A 20,840-nucleotide genomic window follows, 5' to 3' on the forward strand; every position below is an offset into this window, starting at 1 on the left:
ATGGTTTATTACCTTTTATTTCTTATGTGTTTATCAGTTCAGATATTAGTCATAAATCATTGTTCATAAAATGCCACACCACCTGGCTGTAACCTCAAACCAACTGCACATCTGGTCCCAAAGTTTATTACAGTTTTTTTTAATCTCAAACACACGCTGATTGGTTTATCTTTAGATCAGCAGGATAAGCTAAAAACAAGAAAAGTAGAATAAGCTCCTCCTATTATACTTACAACAAGGGTTCTAAATTTCCATCAATTGTGTCATGTCAAAAGTTAAATCCAGTGGGATTTAAGAGGAATGCATGCTCCATTGAACAATGGTGACGTGTTAACTAGCAGTTTGGACATGTGGAACTGCAACGTCTGGCTGGTATGATGATGAAACACACACACACACACACACACACACACACACACAGTGATATTGAAATGCACAGGGACGGATATATGTGCAATTTCCGTGACAAGAACTTTTTGAAAAAGACTGAATGACACGCACTGACAGAACAATCTGTCAAAAGAAATATTTCACAAATTCACAAACTGCTATTATTAGGTAATAGGATCTTTAAAGGGAGACACATTTAAATGCTTTTCTGCCAAAGCCAGTGTGACTGAGAGAAATGGGGATGTTTACATGTGAAACAATGGCTCTTCAAGGAATTATGTACAAAAAATGACTTTATTTTAATTGAAACGGGGGGTTGGGGGCAATATTAATTACATTTGTCACATAGTAATATGTGACAAATGCAAAGTGACATTGTATGAGTGTGCTAAAAAGGCTAATGTACAATAAAAGATAATAATGTAATGTAATATGTTTAAGTATAGTAATGCTGTGTATGTAGGTGTGCTGTGTCATTTTTCAGTAGGAATTAGTGGGGAAATAAACTGTTGTATAACATTGTGTATACTCTTGAGTGATAATATGCAAATGTTCAAAGGATTCACAGTGACAGCGTGCTTGAAAATGCTGAGGATACACATAGGACAGGGTTTACTGTCCTGAGGGCTGAATTTGCATTTATGGAACAGCTGTAGTGACAAACTGAAAAGCTGTAGCACAGAATGTGCTTAAAGAACAAACATAAAGCTGTGTGCAATTAGTACGATATAATGTAATCTTTATTGTGATATTGGTATGATTATAATAAGTACCTTGGTGCTCTATCTTTACCAGACAGCTTACATTATACACAAAACATGAAACACAGGATCTGAGAGGGGGTTGTGATGTGCAACAAAGGTCCAAGAACCGGAACTGGACCAAAGATTCTGTTGCTACATGACACGTGTCCGAACACCTCTTTACTGTACTGATTTGTTCGGGTTTTTTTTCTTTTTTGCATATTTGTGTGTGTAAATATTTGCAGACTGAAATAAATTTCAATATCAAAGAAAAAGTTATTGACTTTCATTTACATCCCAAATAAATTGGTGATTATGGTGAACCTTTGTATAGATGTCAAAGATTATGCTATTGAACTTTACACAAACAACATTTAACAGCTTTCAATTCAGTCATTTTACTGGATCTACTGTATGCTTTAAAATGCCTACGTTTGACCTTGTTTTCAATGTGTCTGATTCAGTCTGGGGACTGTCTACTTTTTGCAAAACAATAAAACATATTATTCTATTTCTGCATAATATTCCTGTTGTTGATACTTTAATATAAAATACAAATCTTAAAACGGGAAAAAAGGAGATTAGTGTTGCTGATTAGTTCTACTGATGCTAAAGGTAGCAGCCTCATAGAGCCATTGAAAGCTTAACGTCAACAGGTCCAGGATAATCAGGAGCTGAATTTATGGCTTCCATCACTTTGAATTATCTTGATACTTCAGGTAAAGTAGCTGCTTATCATGATTTAGTGCTGTGGCACAGCTTTATGAGCTGTTACTGAGTCTGTTTGACCTTTTGTACTGGCCAATGCACTCTCATCTCAGCACCTGATGTGCTGTTGCGTGTCTTTAAACAAAGCATCATTAATGATTACATGCATCTGAATTACTTTATACGCCACATAAAAGTGTGAAGTTGGCATTTGTTGGCATGTAAAGGTGAGTTGATAAAGCCACAGCAGGTATAATTGTTTCCCGCAGATGTGGAGCTTGATAACCTCTGATAACGCACACATATACTGCCCTCAGGATTAATATGTAATGATCACATCTTCATCATTCCGTCTGTCAGGCACATACAGCGTGTGTAGAAGTCAGAGTTGGCATAAGAGGATACAGCTCAGCTCAGCTCAGCTCAGTGCACAGGGCAGGGCAGGGCTGGGCAGGGCAGGGCTGAGGTGGAGTGTGGAAGGGTAAACAGATGCCAAATCAAATAAAACAAAGCTCCGGGCAACGGCACAACCCCTGGCAGTCTGCTCGGCCTGGCAGTGAGACACATAAAAACACACACTGTAGATACATAGACTGTGCACATACACATACAACCAGAGAATCAAGAAAATCTGCTCACAGATGCAGAGTTTCAACCACTGTCACACAAAACGCTTCTGAATAGATATGTGTGCCCTTTCATCCTCATCCTGTTACAGGTAAGCACGCACGCACACACAAACAAAACTACAAATCCCAAGCTGTTACGACACTGCCCGACTACTGAGCCTCTAACACAGGAGCACACACATGAGCTGGGCGGGGCTGCTCAGTCCAGGGTTATATAGCTTTAAAAAAAATCCATTTAAACATACAGGAGATCATTATAGATTAGCTGTATGGTACCTCAGTGAAGCTGGTTTTGGTGGTCTGCAGGGTGCGGCCACTTATTAAGCAGCCATGCAGTTTACCTGTTGATCAGTCTCATTAGCAGAGTAAGGTGTGTCTCGGTGTTATGTGAAGAACTTGACTCTCTTTGTTGCTGCTTTGTGGAAATCTCCATTCAGCCATTGTTTGGTTTGGCTCAAGACATGAGCTGCATGTTTAAAGCACACATATCAGAGTGAGAGATGACAGATTAACAGTATTAATTACAGTATTATTAACGACAATAAGAATCTTTTGTTGATCCCTGTATGGAAAGTCTTTTGTCTTGTCCTCCTCCATAGGGAGGTCAAAGGTCAGGGTCGTTTGCAGAACAGTTTTTTTCTGGAGCTGTTGCAGTGTCAGCAGCTTCAATTCATTGTTGCCTTAAGAGACAACAATATGTGTAAAATAGGCCATAATCGAACTGATTGCATGTTTTGTGAGTGAAACATATTTAAACCCAACCCAAGTCCATATTGCATGCTAGAAAAAGGCTTCAATCTGTGAGTACTCTCTTAATGTTAATTATTGCCCCACTATGCAAAAAAATGGAGCCACGTCTCACTGCTGCAATAAATAAAATAAAAAAAATTGTGAATCATTGTGACAGCTCCTGGAAAATATTAGAAAATAAAAAAGTTTTTGATCTTAAGACATACATTTTGCTTACTCTTATTCGGCATTCACGTAAAATATATAAACTGGATCTTACCTGATGAAGGTCTGAGGAGCAAAACCGGAGTACAAGTGAAGCATGTATAGACTCTTTGGTTCTTTCATGGTTTGTTAATGACACAACACACCTGTTAATTAGGCTTTGTATACAGAATGCAAAACCTATATTTTATAAATGTAATTTTAAGTTAGCCGATCAACAGAAAATTAATTTGTAACTCTTTTGATAACTGATTCATTGTTTCAGTAATTCTTCAATGCAACACTGCCGACCATTGTCTGGTTCTAGTTTCATAAATTTGACATTACGTTGTCTTTCTTTGCCATATATTACACTGAATTTCATATTTTAATGTTTTGGATTGTTAGTCAAACAAAGTTGAATACATCACTGGGACCTCTGAGAAACTATTATTTTTAAACATGGACTAAATGATTAATAGGGGAAATAATCAGTAGTTGAAGCCTTAGATAAGTTTGTAGTATGGAGTTAGGACACAACACCTCAGCAGGGTGGAGCTTGACACAGCAAGGGCTTCAACTTCACGGCTCCAATTGATGGATGACTGAAATGCAGCTGAGGAATTTTAAAGTGGTCACTGCAGTGTTTTGTTCTGTATTACAATTTGTCACAAGCTGGCAGCTTTATTGTGATCATAATGAACAGCCAACTGCTTTAACTTAAATTTACAAAATGATGATGGTTTATTTAAAATGTTTCTGTTACAGATGCAGATATGACTTGAGCCACTGGTTAATTAAAAGGTGTGCCCAGGGGACCTCAAACAGCTTTAGGAATGTGAGGAGAAAAAGATCTTGCTGGGGGCTCTGAGTGTAATCATATACTCCTGTTACACTGCGCAGGACTTTGACGGAATGTGTAAGAACAGAATAAAAACGATTAACTGGAAGTGCAAATAGCGGTTATCAAGATCTTAACGAGATATTATTGCAGGACACGATTCTTTTTTATTTTTTTTTAGGTTTATTATGTAATTGTTTTAGTGGCATTTATTGGAAGGATGTACATATAGTAGGTTGGTTAATAATAACCAGATATGAATATACTTCCTTTTATTGAGACTACATAGCACTGTGCACCTTGTTTATGGTGTTGGTGACTGTTTGGTAACTCTGTAAAATAGTTCCACTGAATCTGTCCCTCAGCCTTTATTGTACCCAAAATCTGGAAGCAGTTTTAACATAGTAACGATCACGTTAATATTTAACACTAAGAGTAACACTGGTGGTAACAGCATAGTAAAGATGTCTTTTATTAGGGGAAACTAAACATTCTTATCTCAATTTCTTTGTTTTATGCTGGATTTCTATGATTTTTTGTGGCCTTTTTAGGGTCTGCTGTTTCTGTTGTGTACACATGCACAGGCATACTAACTGAGTCACCACTTGCCCAAACTTGTTTTTTCTAGAACCTACAGTGGAAAGGGGCTCCTTTGAAACAAACACATGTCTGTGTTTTAAATAGTATGTACAGTATATTTGCATATGTTCGAAACCTCATATCAAGCCTGTACTGACTGACATGTTTAGACAGGAGGTGGTACAATCAAGACCGACTTTCACAGTCTGACACGTGAGTGTATTTACCGTAGAGGTCAAAAAAAAAATGGCTTCAGATGTGCTGAAAGGATATGAAATATATTTAGAAGTACAGAATAATAGTATAATCATCAATTAAAACAAAAACATGTGCAAGGAGAGTAAAAGCAAAGTATCTTTACAGTGTAAATCAACAGATTTGTTGCAATCGGTGAAGTGTACGAGCACACAGACACACTTACATTCACGTACAGACACTCCAAACTGCAGATCAGGTTGAAGGGATTCAGTGTTGAATACAGTAAATGATTAATAGCTGACAGACTGTCTCAACAGCAGAGGTTTCCTGCAGTATTTGAAGATTGAGACACGTTTGTTCTGCAGTAATTTGAAGTAACCCCCCTACCCCAACTAAGAAAGGCACAACCACCGTTTTAAAGTTTTTCTGCTGAGACTGCATCTATTTCTCTTTCCACACAGATGGATCGAAGTGTATTCAAAAGGTGAAAAAACAGGATGTGAAATGGACTGGATTTATTGTGTTGCTCTTCCTGTAAGCTACTAAAACTAGATTAAGTTTTAAGTGTACAGGATCAGGAAAGTGACGGCCGGATAGAGAGAACGTGGAAGACTCTCACCTCTGAGTACAAGCACCACCATCCAAAATCTAATATAATTTAGCTTATGTCACATTCATTTTTTTTAAAAATAAGAAAATAACACTGTCATGAAGTTTACTTCTTCACCCGTCCTATCAGCTATTGTTCTCTCTCTCTTTTAGTCTCTTCTTCTTTTTTTCTTTGGAAACAGTCTTTGTATTTCTTAGTTATGGTTGAAAGTGATCAATAATATGTTCTTTCAAAAGTTCTTTGTTCGAGCTTGTTTTACATTAATAAACACATTCTTTGGCCATTTTAGCCTTGTTTCATTCAACAACAGTTCAACTTTCTCGCAGGAGCATAAAACACAGAGACATCACTCATTGACATTCAAAGACAAAAAAGTACAGGTGCAAATGTAACTTTTGCTTTTAAAGTACAGGCCCAGTGGGACAGTGCTATCTTTGGGGTCTGTTGGTCAAATCATGTGCTCGTTTACATTTATTGAAGAAGGGTAGAGGGCCCTTGTGGCACAAACAGAACTTAAATATAGCTCAAGAGATCTGGGATAATACATTTGCTTCTCTCTCGGTTTCTAAAGTCTCTTCCTCTTTTATTAAAACCTTCTGGGGCTGTGAAAAGGACACAGGTTGACGCAGGGAGTCATCTTAACGTCTCCCCTCCTTTTTCCACAACCGGCTCCTCCTCCGCTCGATTTTACCATTTGGAAAATTATTTGGTGCAGCTACAAACCCTTTGGAAGAGCCAATGGATGTGGCAGGGAGTCCACAGTCCTGCTCCCAAGCCCCTCTCTGCCTTCCACCTGTGCTTCTGCTGTAACTACATGTCTTTCAGAGGGCGGGGGGAGTTTGTGTCCGTCGGGGGTTGTTTGTATGCCCAGGCTGGCAAGGAGGTCCTTGAGGTGTGTGACGGTGCTCAACAGCTGCTTCTTCTCCTCTTCCAGAGAAGAGACCTGCTGCTTCAGCTGACCCTCTGACTGGACCAAAGTCTCCAATCGACCCTCCAGGCTGCACACACGAGCATGGGACACCTGGGTGGGTGAGTGAGAGGGAGGAAATGAGTGAAGGTGACGATGATCAAAGTGTAAGATAATTTTACACGTAAGCGCACGAGTATGTAGGATACCTGCAGCTCCTCAAGCAGGTCGAGGTTCTGCTGTCGGAGGCTCTGATTGGTTCTCTCGAGCTGTGCGGCTCGCTGGTGTTGGTTGAGGGTCGGGGGCGTATCCAGCAGTTCATCCTGCAAGACGTGGTACTCCACCTCATAGGCCTGGAGCTGCTTGCACACATCCATCTCACACACCTAACGCACACAGAGAGAGTTCACAATATGAAGCAGCACTCTTAAACTCCTACTATTAATCAAAGCTCAAGTTTCAGTCCACCAGACTTAAAATTACACATGAGCAAAAAGTCTGTTTTGTCTGTATTTAACTCTGTTTTAGGTTTAAAGGCCTATTATATTATATTATATTATATATTATATATTAGTTTTGCCCATCACTCTAATTGGTTACAAGAACGGTGTTTTTGCCAAAGCTCAAAGTTAGCTTGGAACAAGGCATCATCTCTACAACAAAAGCCAACATGGAGAAGAATGTGGGTGATCAGACAATCAGACAAACAGTTTAGATTCAAACCAACGTGTTTTAGTGATTAACATGTTTGTGCCAGCTATAAAATATTAAAGGCTTCTCATTGTGGGTCAGTGGGTTTTGGATTTTTCATTCTTGTTTACATTTGTGGTGCCGCTTGATTCCAAAGAGCAAAGGCCCACACCCTTTTTTTTGTTTATAAAGCAAGACACATTGCCAAGTTCTTCCATTTTAGAGTTTAGCGTGATGATCTAAACCTATTTATTTGCAGGTAAACTGAGAGTGAACGTGAAAATGATGAAAACAATTCTGTGTAGCACAAGTTAGAAAAGTCAAGGTGTTCAAAACTCACAGCGAATAATTTTAGCTTCTTTTTCATTTTCTCTTCCAAATAAGTTGGCTAAACTGTGGTTTTGTTTAAAGAAGACTGTCAGACTTGTTTTAAGACTGTCAAACTGATCAGTGTTTCTTGCCCTGTCTGATGCCTTTTTAACGAGGTTACCATGTTTCCAGATTTCAAAGTTTGTATGAAACTGGAATTTCCCTTAAAATGTTTCCTTTTCACATCTCAAATTCCACAGATTTTGCAACTCATTGTTGTCTTGTAGCTATAAATTCCACATTACTGCCTGATGAAATTTAACAACAGGACATGTTTTGTGCACATCTGGTGAGTGGCCCCATTTTTAACTGCAGGTGAAACTGTGAGTCACAGCACAGTCAACATATAGATGATATAATGAGGATAAGTGGCACTGGGGTGTGGTTGACAAAGTCATGTCAGCTCCTTCCATCTAAAGACAACTGACAGTTTCCTGTGTACGAGCTGATGGAGAATGTTTTATGTTGACATCAGTTTACATGCATGAGACAGACTCATAGAAACAATATTACTATATTAATTATGACTCTGGGATTGTTGGTTTTTGGAGTCTTTGCACATGTGAGCCTGATGTCAGCACACAGTAGTTTTCCTGTTTGTCTTTTTTTCCCCACCACAAACACTGATACGCATGAGGTGATGGTTAAATGACTTCAGTGATACTCCACCCATCAGCTGCTCTCATCACTGTTATAGGAGAGGGTGTGGTTGACTTCGATAACCTCGGTCACTCAAGCAGCATATCATTCTCCATTTTCTTGTTTAGTCATAAAACAATTAGATTGTATCTTTATCACTAGCTATGAGTTTTAAGAACTTATAATGAAACACATTTGTTTAGTGAAGTGTGAACAACAACTCACATACCTTATACCTATAGCTACAAGAGGTCATTGACTCACCAGTAACTAACCTAAAGAGATTATTTATCTTTGATATCATGGTAGCTTGATATTGATATTTTTGGCATTAAGAAATATTTTGTATATTTTTCAGTACAATTGACCTATGGCTAAGTCCCGCCCTCAAATGCGATGAGCCAATCACAGTGCGTATAGTCATTCCCATACACTCGGACATTCTCTGCCTGCACTTCCACTGAAATCAATCATCAATCAATCAATCTTTATTTGTATAGCGCCAAATCACAACAAAGTTATCTCAAGGCACTTTACACATAGTTCTAAACCGTACTCCTCAGGTTTTAATTTTAAAGAGACCCAACATTCCCACATGAGCAAGCACTTGGGGACAGTGGCAAGAAAAAACTCCCTTTTAACAGGAAGAAACCTCAGGCAGAACCAGACTCAACTGGTTGGGGTATAGAGAAGAAAAAGGAAGACTAGGAGATATATGCATTACAAAAAGTCAGTTTTTGTTGGGTTTTATGAGTTTTTTTTATGAGATTTGAAGTTTAAAAATGGTCAAACGGTGTTCATGGTGTACATCCAACTCCAACACAAGGTATCCTGAGAGGCTGGGCGACGAGGTATATTTTTTACCCTTCCCTAAGCCACATCTCAACTGTGTCTTCTTTGGATAAAGTTGTGCGATAGACCACAACATCAACTCAATGTGAATACAATTAACAAGGATGTCTACATCTGTTCTAAGGTAAGGTCACCTTTTGGTGACTTCTAGATGATATCTGATCTTTCTGTCTCCAAACATCATCAATGTCCTCCTGCGAAATGTCTCCTACTGTGACACCTGCCATAGCACTTGTCACTGAATGTTGATTGTCCGAGTGAGTGGAGGGGGGCCGGGCTTAGCCATAGATCAATTATTGGGGAAACACTGATGGTATCTGAAGTAAAGTGCATTACTTTAATAAATGTACTCAGTGACTTTCCATCACTGCAGATGGGCCATAAGCCACAGCGCGTAATAACAGAGAGGAACACACTCTGTCAACATTTTAAAGATAACTTCTAAGAAGTTCTATGTACTCAGGCTGCCACAGTGGTAAATGTTATAGGGAGTTGTAATTTTATGTATGCTAACAAATTCGAGTTACTTTGTACTTAAATCAGAGTTACAGTTTGCTGACTAACTCATTAACTCCTTCTCTCTCTCACCTGATTGATGGTTTTCTCCATCTGCACCAGGCCCAGGTTGGGCAGTGTGGTCTTTATGAAGTCCACTATGGACTCAAGGCTGTCATGCTGCAGGATCAGAGGCTTGTGGCTCCCCAGTAAACTCAAGGCCACCTTGAAGATGATCTCTGACCCCTGCAGAAATAACATATCTGACAGAAGTAGAAGAAGAAGACGGAGGAGTCAGAGTTAAGGGAAAAACAAAAGAGAGAAAGAAAAGAGAGAAAGAAAACAATGACATAGGTGATTACTCAATGCCCTGACTTGACGTCATGTTCATAATCAAAACAAAGCTTATTGTGTTGATTGATGATTTAAAGGGTTTCTTGTGATAGGCAGTTTGACGTCCGTACAAAAGGTTTACGTAAACATAAAGATAGGCTGGCTGAATATGGACAGAGTTTGTAGGTGTGTATATTTGTGTGTGTGCTTTGAATGCATCAGGGTGGAGTATGGTTTAGGCACAACTGCATGACATCAAATAAGAGTGAGTGATATGTGAGTGGATCCACATATCATATCAAAGACTACACAGCGCTATGATGATGCCCTTTGGCTCACGCACACACACGCACTGTTATGCGCGGATAAGCATGAGGAGCCAGTGAGTCTGGTTCAGTGACTTCGCACCAAGTAAGAAATTAGGCATAAAAAAACAGTAAAGAAGGAATGAGGGAGAGAAACACACACACACACACACACACACACACACACACACACACACACACACACACACACACACACACACACACACACACACACACACACACGGGCCTGTGGGTGTGATGGTATTTACATAAATGATAAAAGGTCACTTGAGAGGAAAACAACAGCGTATATCTGACTAAAAGATTTTATCTCAAATATGTGTATGACTCAGCATATGACATTATAATCAAAGGAAACTGCTGTCCAAGTTTGATAATAGTTTTAATTATTAATAATTAATCAATTAATAGCTATTGGCAATTATTTTCTCAGTAAAAATTAGAATTGTTCCGATTCCGATACCACTATCGGAAATGCCTCCGATACTGCCAAAAATGCTGGCATCGGTACCGGTGAGTACTGGAGTCCAGGCACTGATCCGATACCACGTAATTTATTAGAAATAGGATTCTATTTACTGGCTAGCTACGTTAGCTCTGACACACTTTTTCTTCGCTGCTCTTAAAACAGTTTGGCTATGTTGCCATCGGCAGCTGTGGTTATAGAGGGGCATTGATCACCTGACACCTGTAACAAGGAGCTAACCTAAAGAGGACGACGAATTTACCAAAGCTAAGGGAAAAAAGAAGGACAAACTGCAGCAGCAAACTCTGGAAACTGCCTTTTTTATTTTACAATATTGTGGCTGCACTTTATTAAAAAAAAAAAATATTCCTAGATTTATTTAGTTAAGTTGCAGTTGCACTACTGTTTTATACTGTTCTATATAAAATAAATTTAAAAATAAATGGCTTCCATTTGCTGTATTCATTCATGTTTTACAAAGGCTTTAACCTGAGCCAGGCATATCACAATCATGCAGACGTAGTACAACATAAACACACTGGTATCGGTACTCGGTATCGGCCAATACAAAAGTGACCATTGTTCTCTAGTTACAGCTTCTCCTTTGTAAGGGTTTCAATCATTTAAAATCACTAAACGGATTTTGTTGGGTTTTTGACAGCTGATCACACAAAATCAGGCATCTGAAGTCAGACTCTTCAGATGGACTAAAAAAATGTAATTGTTGTCATTGTTGTTTAAATGTTTTTGGACCAAAAAATTAATCAAAAACGAAATTAATTATGAATTATTGATAATGAAAAAAATTCATAGTTGCAGCCGTAATTATAATAAAACTCTTGACAACATCTTCTTCTCCTTACTGCTAAACTTTTTTAATGCAGTGTTTTACTCTCTGAATCTTCTATTTCCTCTTCTTGCCCCTTACATAATTGTTTGCTTATTTTCATCTTGCACCACCTCTTCCCTCCCTCTTCCATCATTTGGGATCAAGGGAGAGAGGGAGAGATAATCTAAACATCTTGGTTTAAGCTCCACCATCCTGCACCTTTCCTGCAGAGCTTTTTTAAAGACTTTGTTTAACTCACCAAAGACTCTGGCCACGAAGCCGAGGGGGAAGTGTGAGGCGAAGGCGGTAAGGAACCAGGGGGTGGCGTATAAGCTGGGTCCGATTTCCTGCTGCTCAAGGTGGGTGTGCAGATCCCTGTGGTAGTCATGAAGCAGCCGTGACAACTGGTACATCTGAATCTGGCATGAACACGAACACGACACAGACAGCTTTGCTTACTGGTTGGACTGGGAGGATACAGTTGAGTGTACAGTATGTGCAGAATGCCATATTATCATTTTACACATAGATTCAAAGTTGGATCTGGTTGAAATGTTAAACTATAGCTGTTTAGGGCCTTTTTAGTTGGGCGGGCCTCGAGAAGCTGCTCATAGTTAAGTCCGTCACTGTACATCAATGCGACACGGAGCATTTTGAATGGAGCAAAATAAACATAATTATTTATTTCCTCAACATTTTAATGGTGATTTTATTATTCAACTGACAACTATAGATGATAATAACTACATTTTGATTTTGGGACCAAAGCACAAAAAAAGCACCAACCACCGGCCAAATGCTGGTAAAACATGCAAGAGGCTGCTAGATTTACTTCACTCACCAGCCAAAAAAAAAGTGGCTGGTAAAATTTAGACATTCACTAGCCACGGATAAAATATTTAATTTGCACCTTGTTTGGGATGGTTTACTCTCACTTTTGGAATGTTAAAAATAGTTTTTTGGGCCAGTTTTGGGATCGGTGAAAGTTAGTCTGGAGGCCTGTTGATCACATAATGTTGATCTGTCTAGCATGACAGTCGCGTCATCAGTCAATCAAATCCAACTAAACAATCATTCCAAAGCTGTGCCGCAGGTATCTATGGCAGTACACCCATATCCCTTTGCATCAAGTATTAACAAAGCAACAGTAGTCATGTCTCAACCCCAGCAATAATGGAGCGCCGTTTGAAGTTATTTACTGAAGTTGCCCTCCAGTCAAAAATGTGTTTTTCTTGTTGTTCACTTGGATATTTAAGCTTCATGGTGCAGAATGATGTATAAGCAGAGGTTGACACTTTTTTCACATTACTGAGGAGGGGATATTTAAACAATACATTTGTTACCTTATTTAGACACAAAAAGAATGGAAACAGAAATGAGGAATGTGATTTCCTCGTAATGACATCAGTGCTGACGTAAGCTGATAAATGGACATAAAGAGATGGTGACCTGCAGTCCTCTGCTTTGTATTCAGATCCATGTTTTCATAAATATGTACTATGGAACCAAGGATATAGAGGCACAGTGTGTGCAGACATTTTACCTGCAGGATGATCATGTCAGGCCTGTACTGTTTCCGGAGCCCAATGTCATACATTAGAAATTTGAGCATGTTGAAGGCGTCCTCTTCCCCCATGTGTAACAGCAGCACTCCTGCAATGAAGGACAAGCCCTGGCAGTAGCCCACCTACAAGAACAACAAAAATAAACTTGACATCTATGCAAACAGGGCAGGGGAAATAGGCTTAGGCCTAAAAGACAGATGACAGATCCATTTAGTTTATTTAGGAGCAGGAAAGACCGACACCCAAACAAGAAAGTGAAAAAGAATGAACGCCATAAACACAACATGAATGTTACCTCAGGGTCCAGCAGTGAATAGGCCTTCAGCAAATTATACAGAGACAGCTGTCCTGCCCCCAGCTGCGCTTGGAAATATGGATGAGTGGGAAAAGTGCGACCTGAGACACAAGAAAAGGGAGAGATTTTTAGTATGCAACACAACTGTGATCAAACTGATATACAACTAAAAAAGCAATAACACAATTTATAAGATTCTGTTAACTTGATCTCATCTGAAATACTCGTAAAAACAATCTGAGAATAATCTATTAGACACCGAAACCTCTGAGTGTGTACACATGTTTGAGCAAAGCATCAACCCTGCTGAACTTCACCTCGGGATGCTAGACTTCACACTTTGCTGCTGAGGTTGAAAAAGGGAGCTCAGTGCACGCATTTGCCAAACTGTTCCAAGTCATCACGCTTACAATGTGTTCATACACACACGAATGTGGCTTCAGACCAAGATCATACACTCTTCTTCAGAAGCTTAACATGTAAAGGTAGATGGGACATCCACCTTTCAAGAATGACAACATAATGAGGGCCTGAGATCTGTAAAAGAGCATTCTTACTGTGGATGGGTTGGTAATTGGCAGGTGTGTGTATGTCTGTGAGTGTGTGTGTGTGTTTAAGGACGGAGGCCCTCTTGACTTACAGTGTGTGTATGACAGTGAGTCTTGAAAGAAAACAATGACGACTGTGTGAGTGTGGAATGTGCCCTGGGGGATTTATGTTTGTGAAGATAATGCCGTGGCTCCCTCCTCTGCCTTGAGGAAAAGTGTGTATGTCTGTTCTAAGCGCCAAATGTTGGGTGTGGGTGTGCTGAACTTCACAAGCCTAAATTCTATACCTTGTTGTGTAACTCTTGCTGACACTTAAACTGGCTGCTTTGGATATTTAAAAGGTGCAAAGCCTTGTTGTGTTGATGCTTCAATATCATAAACACTGTACGCTTTTATCCAACAGTATATAACACCTTTATATTGGCCCAGGTTAACAACTGCTACTACTGTCCCCACCCTTTTCATGTAGCGTACATAACATGCTAGGCAGATGAAAGACTCAGGAACAACAGCAATAACAGAGGAGGATAGATGTGTATACAGTATGTAGGGGTGTTACATGGGTGGGGTGTGAGTATTGTGTGTGTGGGTTTGTGGGTGTAGGTGTTGGGAACGTTCGAGGGTGAAAGTGTTAAAAGTGAGTTCTGAAACACTGCGATGTTGAATCTAAAATATGTTGCTGAATTAAATATATGTGCGACTGTTAAAGTGGAGTGGGTTTGTACGCAGTTCTTTCCATACAGTAAAATAGCTCAAAAAGCCCCTAAATCATGAGTGTGTGTGTGTGCACGTTACCGAGATCTATGAGGATGGCATGCTGCTGCGAGGTGAGCTGTTTCAGCAGTTCTTTGTACGGAGTGTGATTGGGTGGGGGTCGGGAGGGGACCGTCTGCCTGAGCAGGTACTGCTCCGAGAGAAACTTCCAAATCTCGCCTCGATGCTGCCTTGGGACACCTGCGGGAGATGAGAGATGAAGATGAGAAGGGTGCGGCTGGGTGGGGTGCAGTAGTGTAAAGGTGGTGCTAGACAGTAACATACTAACTGACAGCCGTGCAGGTGCAGGACTTGCTAAAACAATTTCCATCATTCCTGACCCATTAAAGAATGTGCCTGTTGAATGCAAATCCCGAGATCTGACGTCAGCTCACTTCAGAGCTGCTTTACCTCAACTGTACAAGATACCTCATGTCACACCCAGTAATTAGTTTGAGAGATTGATTTTCAGAAAGCACTTTCTCTCTGTCTTGAGAAAAGGTTTGTAAATGGTGATGGGAGAGGGGAGTTCTACAATGTTTTTCCCCTGAAGCTTGAGTAATGGAGGCCTTTGTAAGTGGACTTTGCGTTTAGCATATTTATATTTTCCCTGATTACAAAAGGGTTTTTGTAAGGCAAGGCAAGGCAGCTATATTTATATAACGCATTTCATACACAATGGCAACTCAATGTGCTTTACATAAAACAAACATTTAACAGTAAGAATTGGAAACAAAAAAACATGCAATTTAAAAAATAAAAATAAAATCCTATATAATAGTAAAAACATGGAAACATACAATTAAACACAAACCCCCCTCACTAATAACAATAAATAAATAAAAACAAAGTACAGAAAAATAGAAAGAGAGAGAAATAAAATACTAGAATAGAGCATTAAATATAAGGTTGCATCATAAAATAATGATTTGCTTTAAAACCATTAAAACGACATACAGGGCAAATGAAAGATTAAAATTTAAAGTGCTTTAAAAGAGCTCAATCATAAGCACAGGAGAAGTTCCTGGATTTAAAAATGTTCACAGTTGGGGCTGATTTCAGTTCTGCTGGTAGTTTGTTCCAGTTGTGTAAAAGCTGCTTCACCATGTTTAGTTTGAACTCTGGGCTCAACTATCTGACCTGAGTCAGTAGATCTCAGAGCTCTACTGGGTTTATATTCTACTACAGTAAAATGTCATTCATGTATTCTGGACCTAAACCATTCAGTGATTTGTAGACCAGTAGCAGAACTTTAAAGTCTATTCTATAGCTGACTGGGAGCCAGTGTAAAGACTTTAGAACTGGAGTAATGTGCTCTGATCTCTTTGTACTCCGATATCTTTTTCACAATCAAATCAGTCAAAGAATAACAGATAACCAGTAGAGACACCCACAATTATGTGTTAAGCATAAGAATTTATTATTGCCGTATCAACACAAATTCAAAGCAGGAAGCAACTCAGTACAAGCACAGCCTGATCCAGCAATGCTGCTATTTGTTGGTTGTTATGTTCTGTATGCATGTTATGTTCTGGACTTTAGTTCCCTACTGTTACGTTTGAGACCGGGGGCATAGGAGATAACCTGCCTGTCCTCTCTGGAGAACATGCTGATACTAAATAATGGACAGAACAGAAAGCCCTGACAATGAGAAGTGCACATTGGGGGTGAAGCTGCTCAAGAAAAACACACCCAGTCTACTGTCATACTGGATTAAAAAAAGAAAACTGGAATTTATGCCGTTTTCTTTTGCTGTATTTGGGAAAAGGGCAGAGGCAGATGATAAAGAGAAAAGCTACAATGCATATTTTCCATTTTGGAGCTTTATACATTAAGCTATGGTCAATATTTGGAAATACCTGGTGATTTAAAAAAAAAAAGCAAACATTTCCGAGAAAAACTGATATGCAGTATGTATTTGAGGAGTACCTTGTGCAACTGCAGCATGTATTGTCTCTGTGTCAAATTTGACCTTTGCCCTCCCAGGAGTTCCCAGCATCTTCTCCCACACCAGAGTGACCTCCTTCAGACACGGAGTAATTTCCTCATAGTCCAGCTTCAGGCGCTTGTTTTGCAGGTCGCTCTCTGAGGCTACAAACATGAAAACACAGACAGTATACATCAATCATGTGAATGCCCCAGTGCCCTTTGGTCTTGGGGTGCGTGGGTGGTCTTTTTTTTTTGTGTGTTTTTGCAAGCAGTTCATTTAAGCTATTTAAATCTACCTGCACAGACACTAGTGTGCCGCTCTCTTCACAGAGCACCAAACCCTGTAGCCCTGTACTTTTTATGTTTACCTTCAAGTTTTGTTATGCACCAACATCAGTCGCTGCACTCATTCACTTTCATACTGACACTGATTTTCACAAGGTCTTCACTCAAGCCTGTCATTAAAAATGTAAATATTTGACAAAATTAAATAATCAGACACAAAACTGACATAATAATTCTGAGAGAAATGTAGATGGCAATTTAACCCAAATATATCATCTCAATAATTAATAACAACAGTGTATAAAAACAGTGTAGATGAGAAAATGTAACTGCAGCAATTCAATGAGCTCCTCTGTTAAGATCAGAAGAATACATTTAAATACATATAGTCACATAGTTTTAGACAAAAAAAAAAAAAAAAAAAAAAAAAGGTGTGAGGCTGTCAATCATCATCTAGGGTACAAGATGCAGGATTTATAAGACTCTTGTTAATGAATCAAAGACAGAAACAGAATACCTTTTAATTTTTTTTATTTGGAAATTTCATGTGGGAAATGTTGGAGACAAATGGCTCAAACTGTCAGAATCAGCTTACAAGGTGTGAGAAAACTGCTGGAGCGGTGCTGCAGGTTGTTTTTAATGTCAATGTCTGTGTTCATACTGTAGCATCAGAGGGCAGCGGGGTCACAGATCTGTGTGTCTGATCACACAACTAGAAGAAATCATCTAGCTACATGACATGTTAAAACACTCCAGATGAAAAACAGATTGACAGTTTTAATTAGTTCTAATCATGTTCTAATTTGGAGGCAGGGAGAAAAATCAAGGAATGTCAGATAGGCCCCTTGGATAACTTATTTTGATTAAGCCCTGTCATATTATTCTCATTGAATGATCAAATTGGCGGGGAAAGCCTGGCCCATGACTTTAAGACTAACGCAGCATATAAACTCAACAGAAACACACAAACTGTGAATTCCGTTGCGACATGTTGACACCACTGATCAAAGAAGGTGAGGGCACACCCAGCGCCCCTCATCTGTTCCTCTCTTTCTGACAACACCCTTCCTCTCTCCACTCTCCTAATCTCTTAACCCACAGCCCATCTCTTCTCTTTCTGTTTCTCTCCGACACTCAACTCTTTTCTTCTTATTCAATCCCACATTTGTCTCGTCTGTAAACCACATTCACTCTCTCTCTCCCTCCTTTCCTTGTGGACTTCTCCACCCTTTTCCGGCTCATGTGTGGTATCCACCCAGTGACCAGCTGCAACTTGGCAGAGCTGGGAAGATGACATCATCATTACCGGACAGGGGAGACAGCAAGCCACTTCCTGTTCCAACCTGCACTCAAACTTTCAATTTAGGTGTGTAGCAAACAGCAAGACTTAGCCAAATGTATTTAAAACAGATCAGAAAAATGTGTCTACAACTAAACTGAGGTATTTATGATAAACACCACAACTCTAATGAGGTTTAGAGTAAGTAACTGGTGTTTTTACATATAACACGTTAACTAAAATGTCAGAAAATTCAGTGCTTTGTAAAAGGTAGTCACAAGTGCTTCATCTAGAATTCACATTAGAGAATAAAATCATTTTAAATAACTTGTCTGATAAACTAAGAACATCTCACGAGGTCTGAATACTTGTTATGAAGTGTTGTATATCAAAGCCTCTACAATCAAAGACAGAAAAGTAGCGGGAATGACCTGGAAGGTGTACTCTGGAGAATAAAGGAAGGGAACTTGGATGGAGCAGATAGCTGACACACCCAGAATAAGAATAGATGCTATTGGAGAGGCTGTGGCTCTGCTGTCTTATCAGCTGTCTGGAGCAAGTAGAGTCTAGTCCATCAGGACACACTCATTGGCTGCAGCCCAGTTAACACTCAAGCCATTCGCACTCCAATATCTCCTTAGTTTCTATTTCTCTGCCTTTCTGTTGCCGGAATACTCCACCCTTGATAACACACAACAGGATAGGATACTCCACCCTGGAGCTGACAAAGATACACACTGTCACAGTTGACCCATAAACCAAGCAGCATAGAGAAAGATAAACAGAGAGAATAGAGGAGAGGGAGTTGAGCTCCACCCAGACCCAAATAACAGATAGAAAGGTGGAGCGCACCCTGTGAGGGGAATAAAATACAATTAAGTAACAGACGCCCAAGAGCCTGGAGATGTGTATATTAGAGCGTATAGTATGTGTACAGCAAGTGTTTATCCCTGTGAGTGTGTACTGTACATGTAAGGCTGAACAGAGCGAAGTTCCTGCCCGCACTTGATTTTCTTACATCAACATTGACCCACATTCTATGCGTCCACACCCTTAATGTCTATGTGTGCAGTGGCTTAAGTGTTGCGTTTGTGTGAATTAATGACCTGCGTAAAATGCAGGTAGTTAGAGGTGTGACGCATATTTAGGTGTGTGTTGGTATGTGCCAACTGGGTCAGAAAAGAGGTGGTGCATTTGGCACACTGTTAAGATATGCCTCTACCAGCAAAAACACACACACACACGCACAGACCTATATATTATATAACCTGTTATTTTGTGGTGGGGTTTAAATATAAACAAAGAAAAATAGGTGTGTAGTCAATTACCTGCCCCGTGTGTTGCTTTGTATCTGTGTGTGTGAGAGTGCACATCTGGAAAGGCTGGATGCCAGAGGTGGATTAAAGAAGACTTATTTGTCTTGCTATGGAGCTTCTAGAGACACCAACTCATCATGTAATTCAACTGCATTACAAAGTGAGTGATGCCAAGCCAACACTGTTAAATGAAACAAAGCTGCTGCTCTTGTTATCATGCTGACAGACAACAAATCAAATATAACTCTGTAAGACCAGCCAGCAGTAAAATGTATAGTTACTATACATATGCAAGAATGTGATTGCTATTGATGGTAATGAGCTATTACACAATTATCCTTGTTGTGAAGCTTATTTGTATTTTTTTGGTGTTTAAGACTTTATTGTGTGCGTTTATTTGTTTGTTTCTGTGTGGATAGGTGGGTGCGATAGTCATTTCTCCCACCCTTCATCCATCTCACTCACCCTGCAGTTTCTGGTTCTCCCTTTCCATCCTCTGCAGTAGGATCTGCTGCAGGATGGCCTTCCTCCAGAGCTCCCTCAGCTCCTCTTTGCTCCTCTTTGTCCGTTCTTCAGGCACCACCCTCATGGACGAGTCCCCACTTCCTCCACCTACCACCTGGCCCGCACACACCCGACCCCCCTCTAGACAGGAATCCCCCCTCTCTGAAAGACATATCAGATAATTTTACGTTGTTGTGCAACATTAGGTCTCCACTGAAGCAGAAGATGAAAGTACACAGAAAATGTAAGAAATGTGTGATGTGAAATTTGAGAATAAATACTCACAAAAACAAACAATTTGATAATTTAGTTAGTTTGATGAACCTACAGTCAAAAAAGAAGTACTGTATAATCTAACATAATGCAGTATGTGATTAAGTGATCAGTTACGATTATACATTTCAATTAACGAGTGATCATTTGATGTTTCTGTGCTTCAAAGGTCTTTGTCTGGAATTATACCAACAATTTTGTGGTTACATGATATATGTCAAAACACACTGATTCTTGGGAGGATTACAGAGGTGAAAATGGGTTATTGTCACTCCAATTAATCCAGTGTTTCATCCTTCAAGTGTTTCAAAATGATTTTTTAATGCTTAAATTTGTTTGCAAGTATGAACAAAGGAGAGTGAGAAATGGGCAAAATGTACTGTAGAACCCAGACAAGAAAATATCAACTGGGTTAAAACTGGAAAGAGACCGCTTGACCTCTTTTCTCTGTCAATCCCTTGGACACTCATGCATAATAAAAAGAAAAATGCTAAACATAGATACATTTGACACTGTTGGTTACAACGCATGCAGAGTAAAAAAAAAAGTGTTTGTG

The 20,840-nt window shown here is 39.5% G+C and overlaps 1 protein-coding gene across 2 annotated transcripts in view; it reads right to left on the bottom strand.

Annotated features, from left to right (window-relative positions):
• Positions 1-5,095: 5,095 nt before the first annotated feature.
• The window catches only part of tbc1d1 (TBC1 (tre-2/USP6, BUB2, cdc16) domain family, member 1), a 49,915-nt gene continuing 34,170 nt past the window's right edge, over positions 5,096-20,840 (bottom strand). For both annotated transcript variants that reach the window (XM_053336994.1, XM_053337003.1), the window contains 9 exons: positions 19,973-20,173; positions 16,628-16,789; positions 14,741-14,899; positions 13,398-13,498; positions 13,081-13,224; positions 11,797-11,956; positions 9,677-9,846; positions 6,748-6,924; positions 5,096-6,652 (listed from right to left, as the gene is read on the bottom strand). In XM_053336994.1, coding sequence (XP_053192969.1) covers positions 6,347-6,652; positions 6,748-6,924; positions 9,677-9,846; positions 11,797-11,956; positions 13,081-13,224; positions 13,398-13,498; positions 14,741-14,899; positions 16,628-16,789; positions 19,973-20,173 — 1,580 coding nt within the window. In that variant the 3' untranslated portion in view covers positions 5,096-6,346. The remainder of the gene's footprint in view (positions 6,653-6,747; positions 6,925-9,676; positions 9,847-11,796; positions 11,957-13,080; positions 13,225-13,397; positions 13,499-14,740; positions 14,900-16,627; positions 16,790-19,972; positions 20,174-20,840) is intronic.

The sequence above is a fragment of the Scomber japonicus genome, chromosome 2 (genome assembly GCF_027409825.1).
Source record: "Scomber japonicus isolate fScoJap1 chromosome 2, fScoJap1.pri, whole genome shotgun sequence".
NCBI classification, from domain to species: Eukaryota; Metazoa; Chordata; class Actinopteri; order Scombriformes; family Scombridae; genus Scomber; species Scomber japonicus.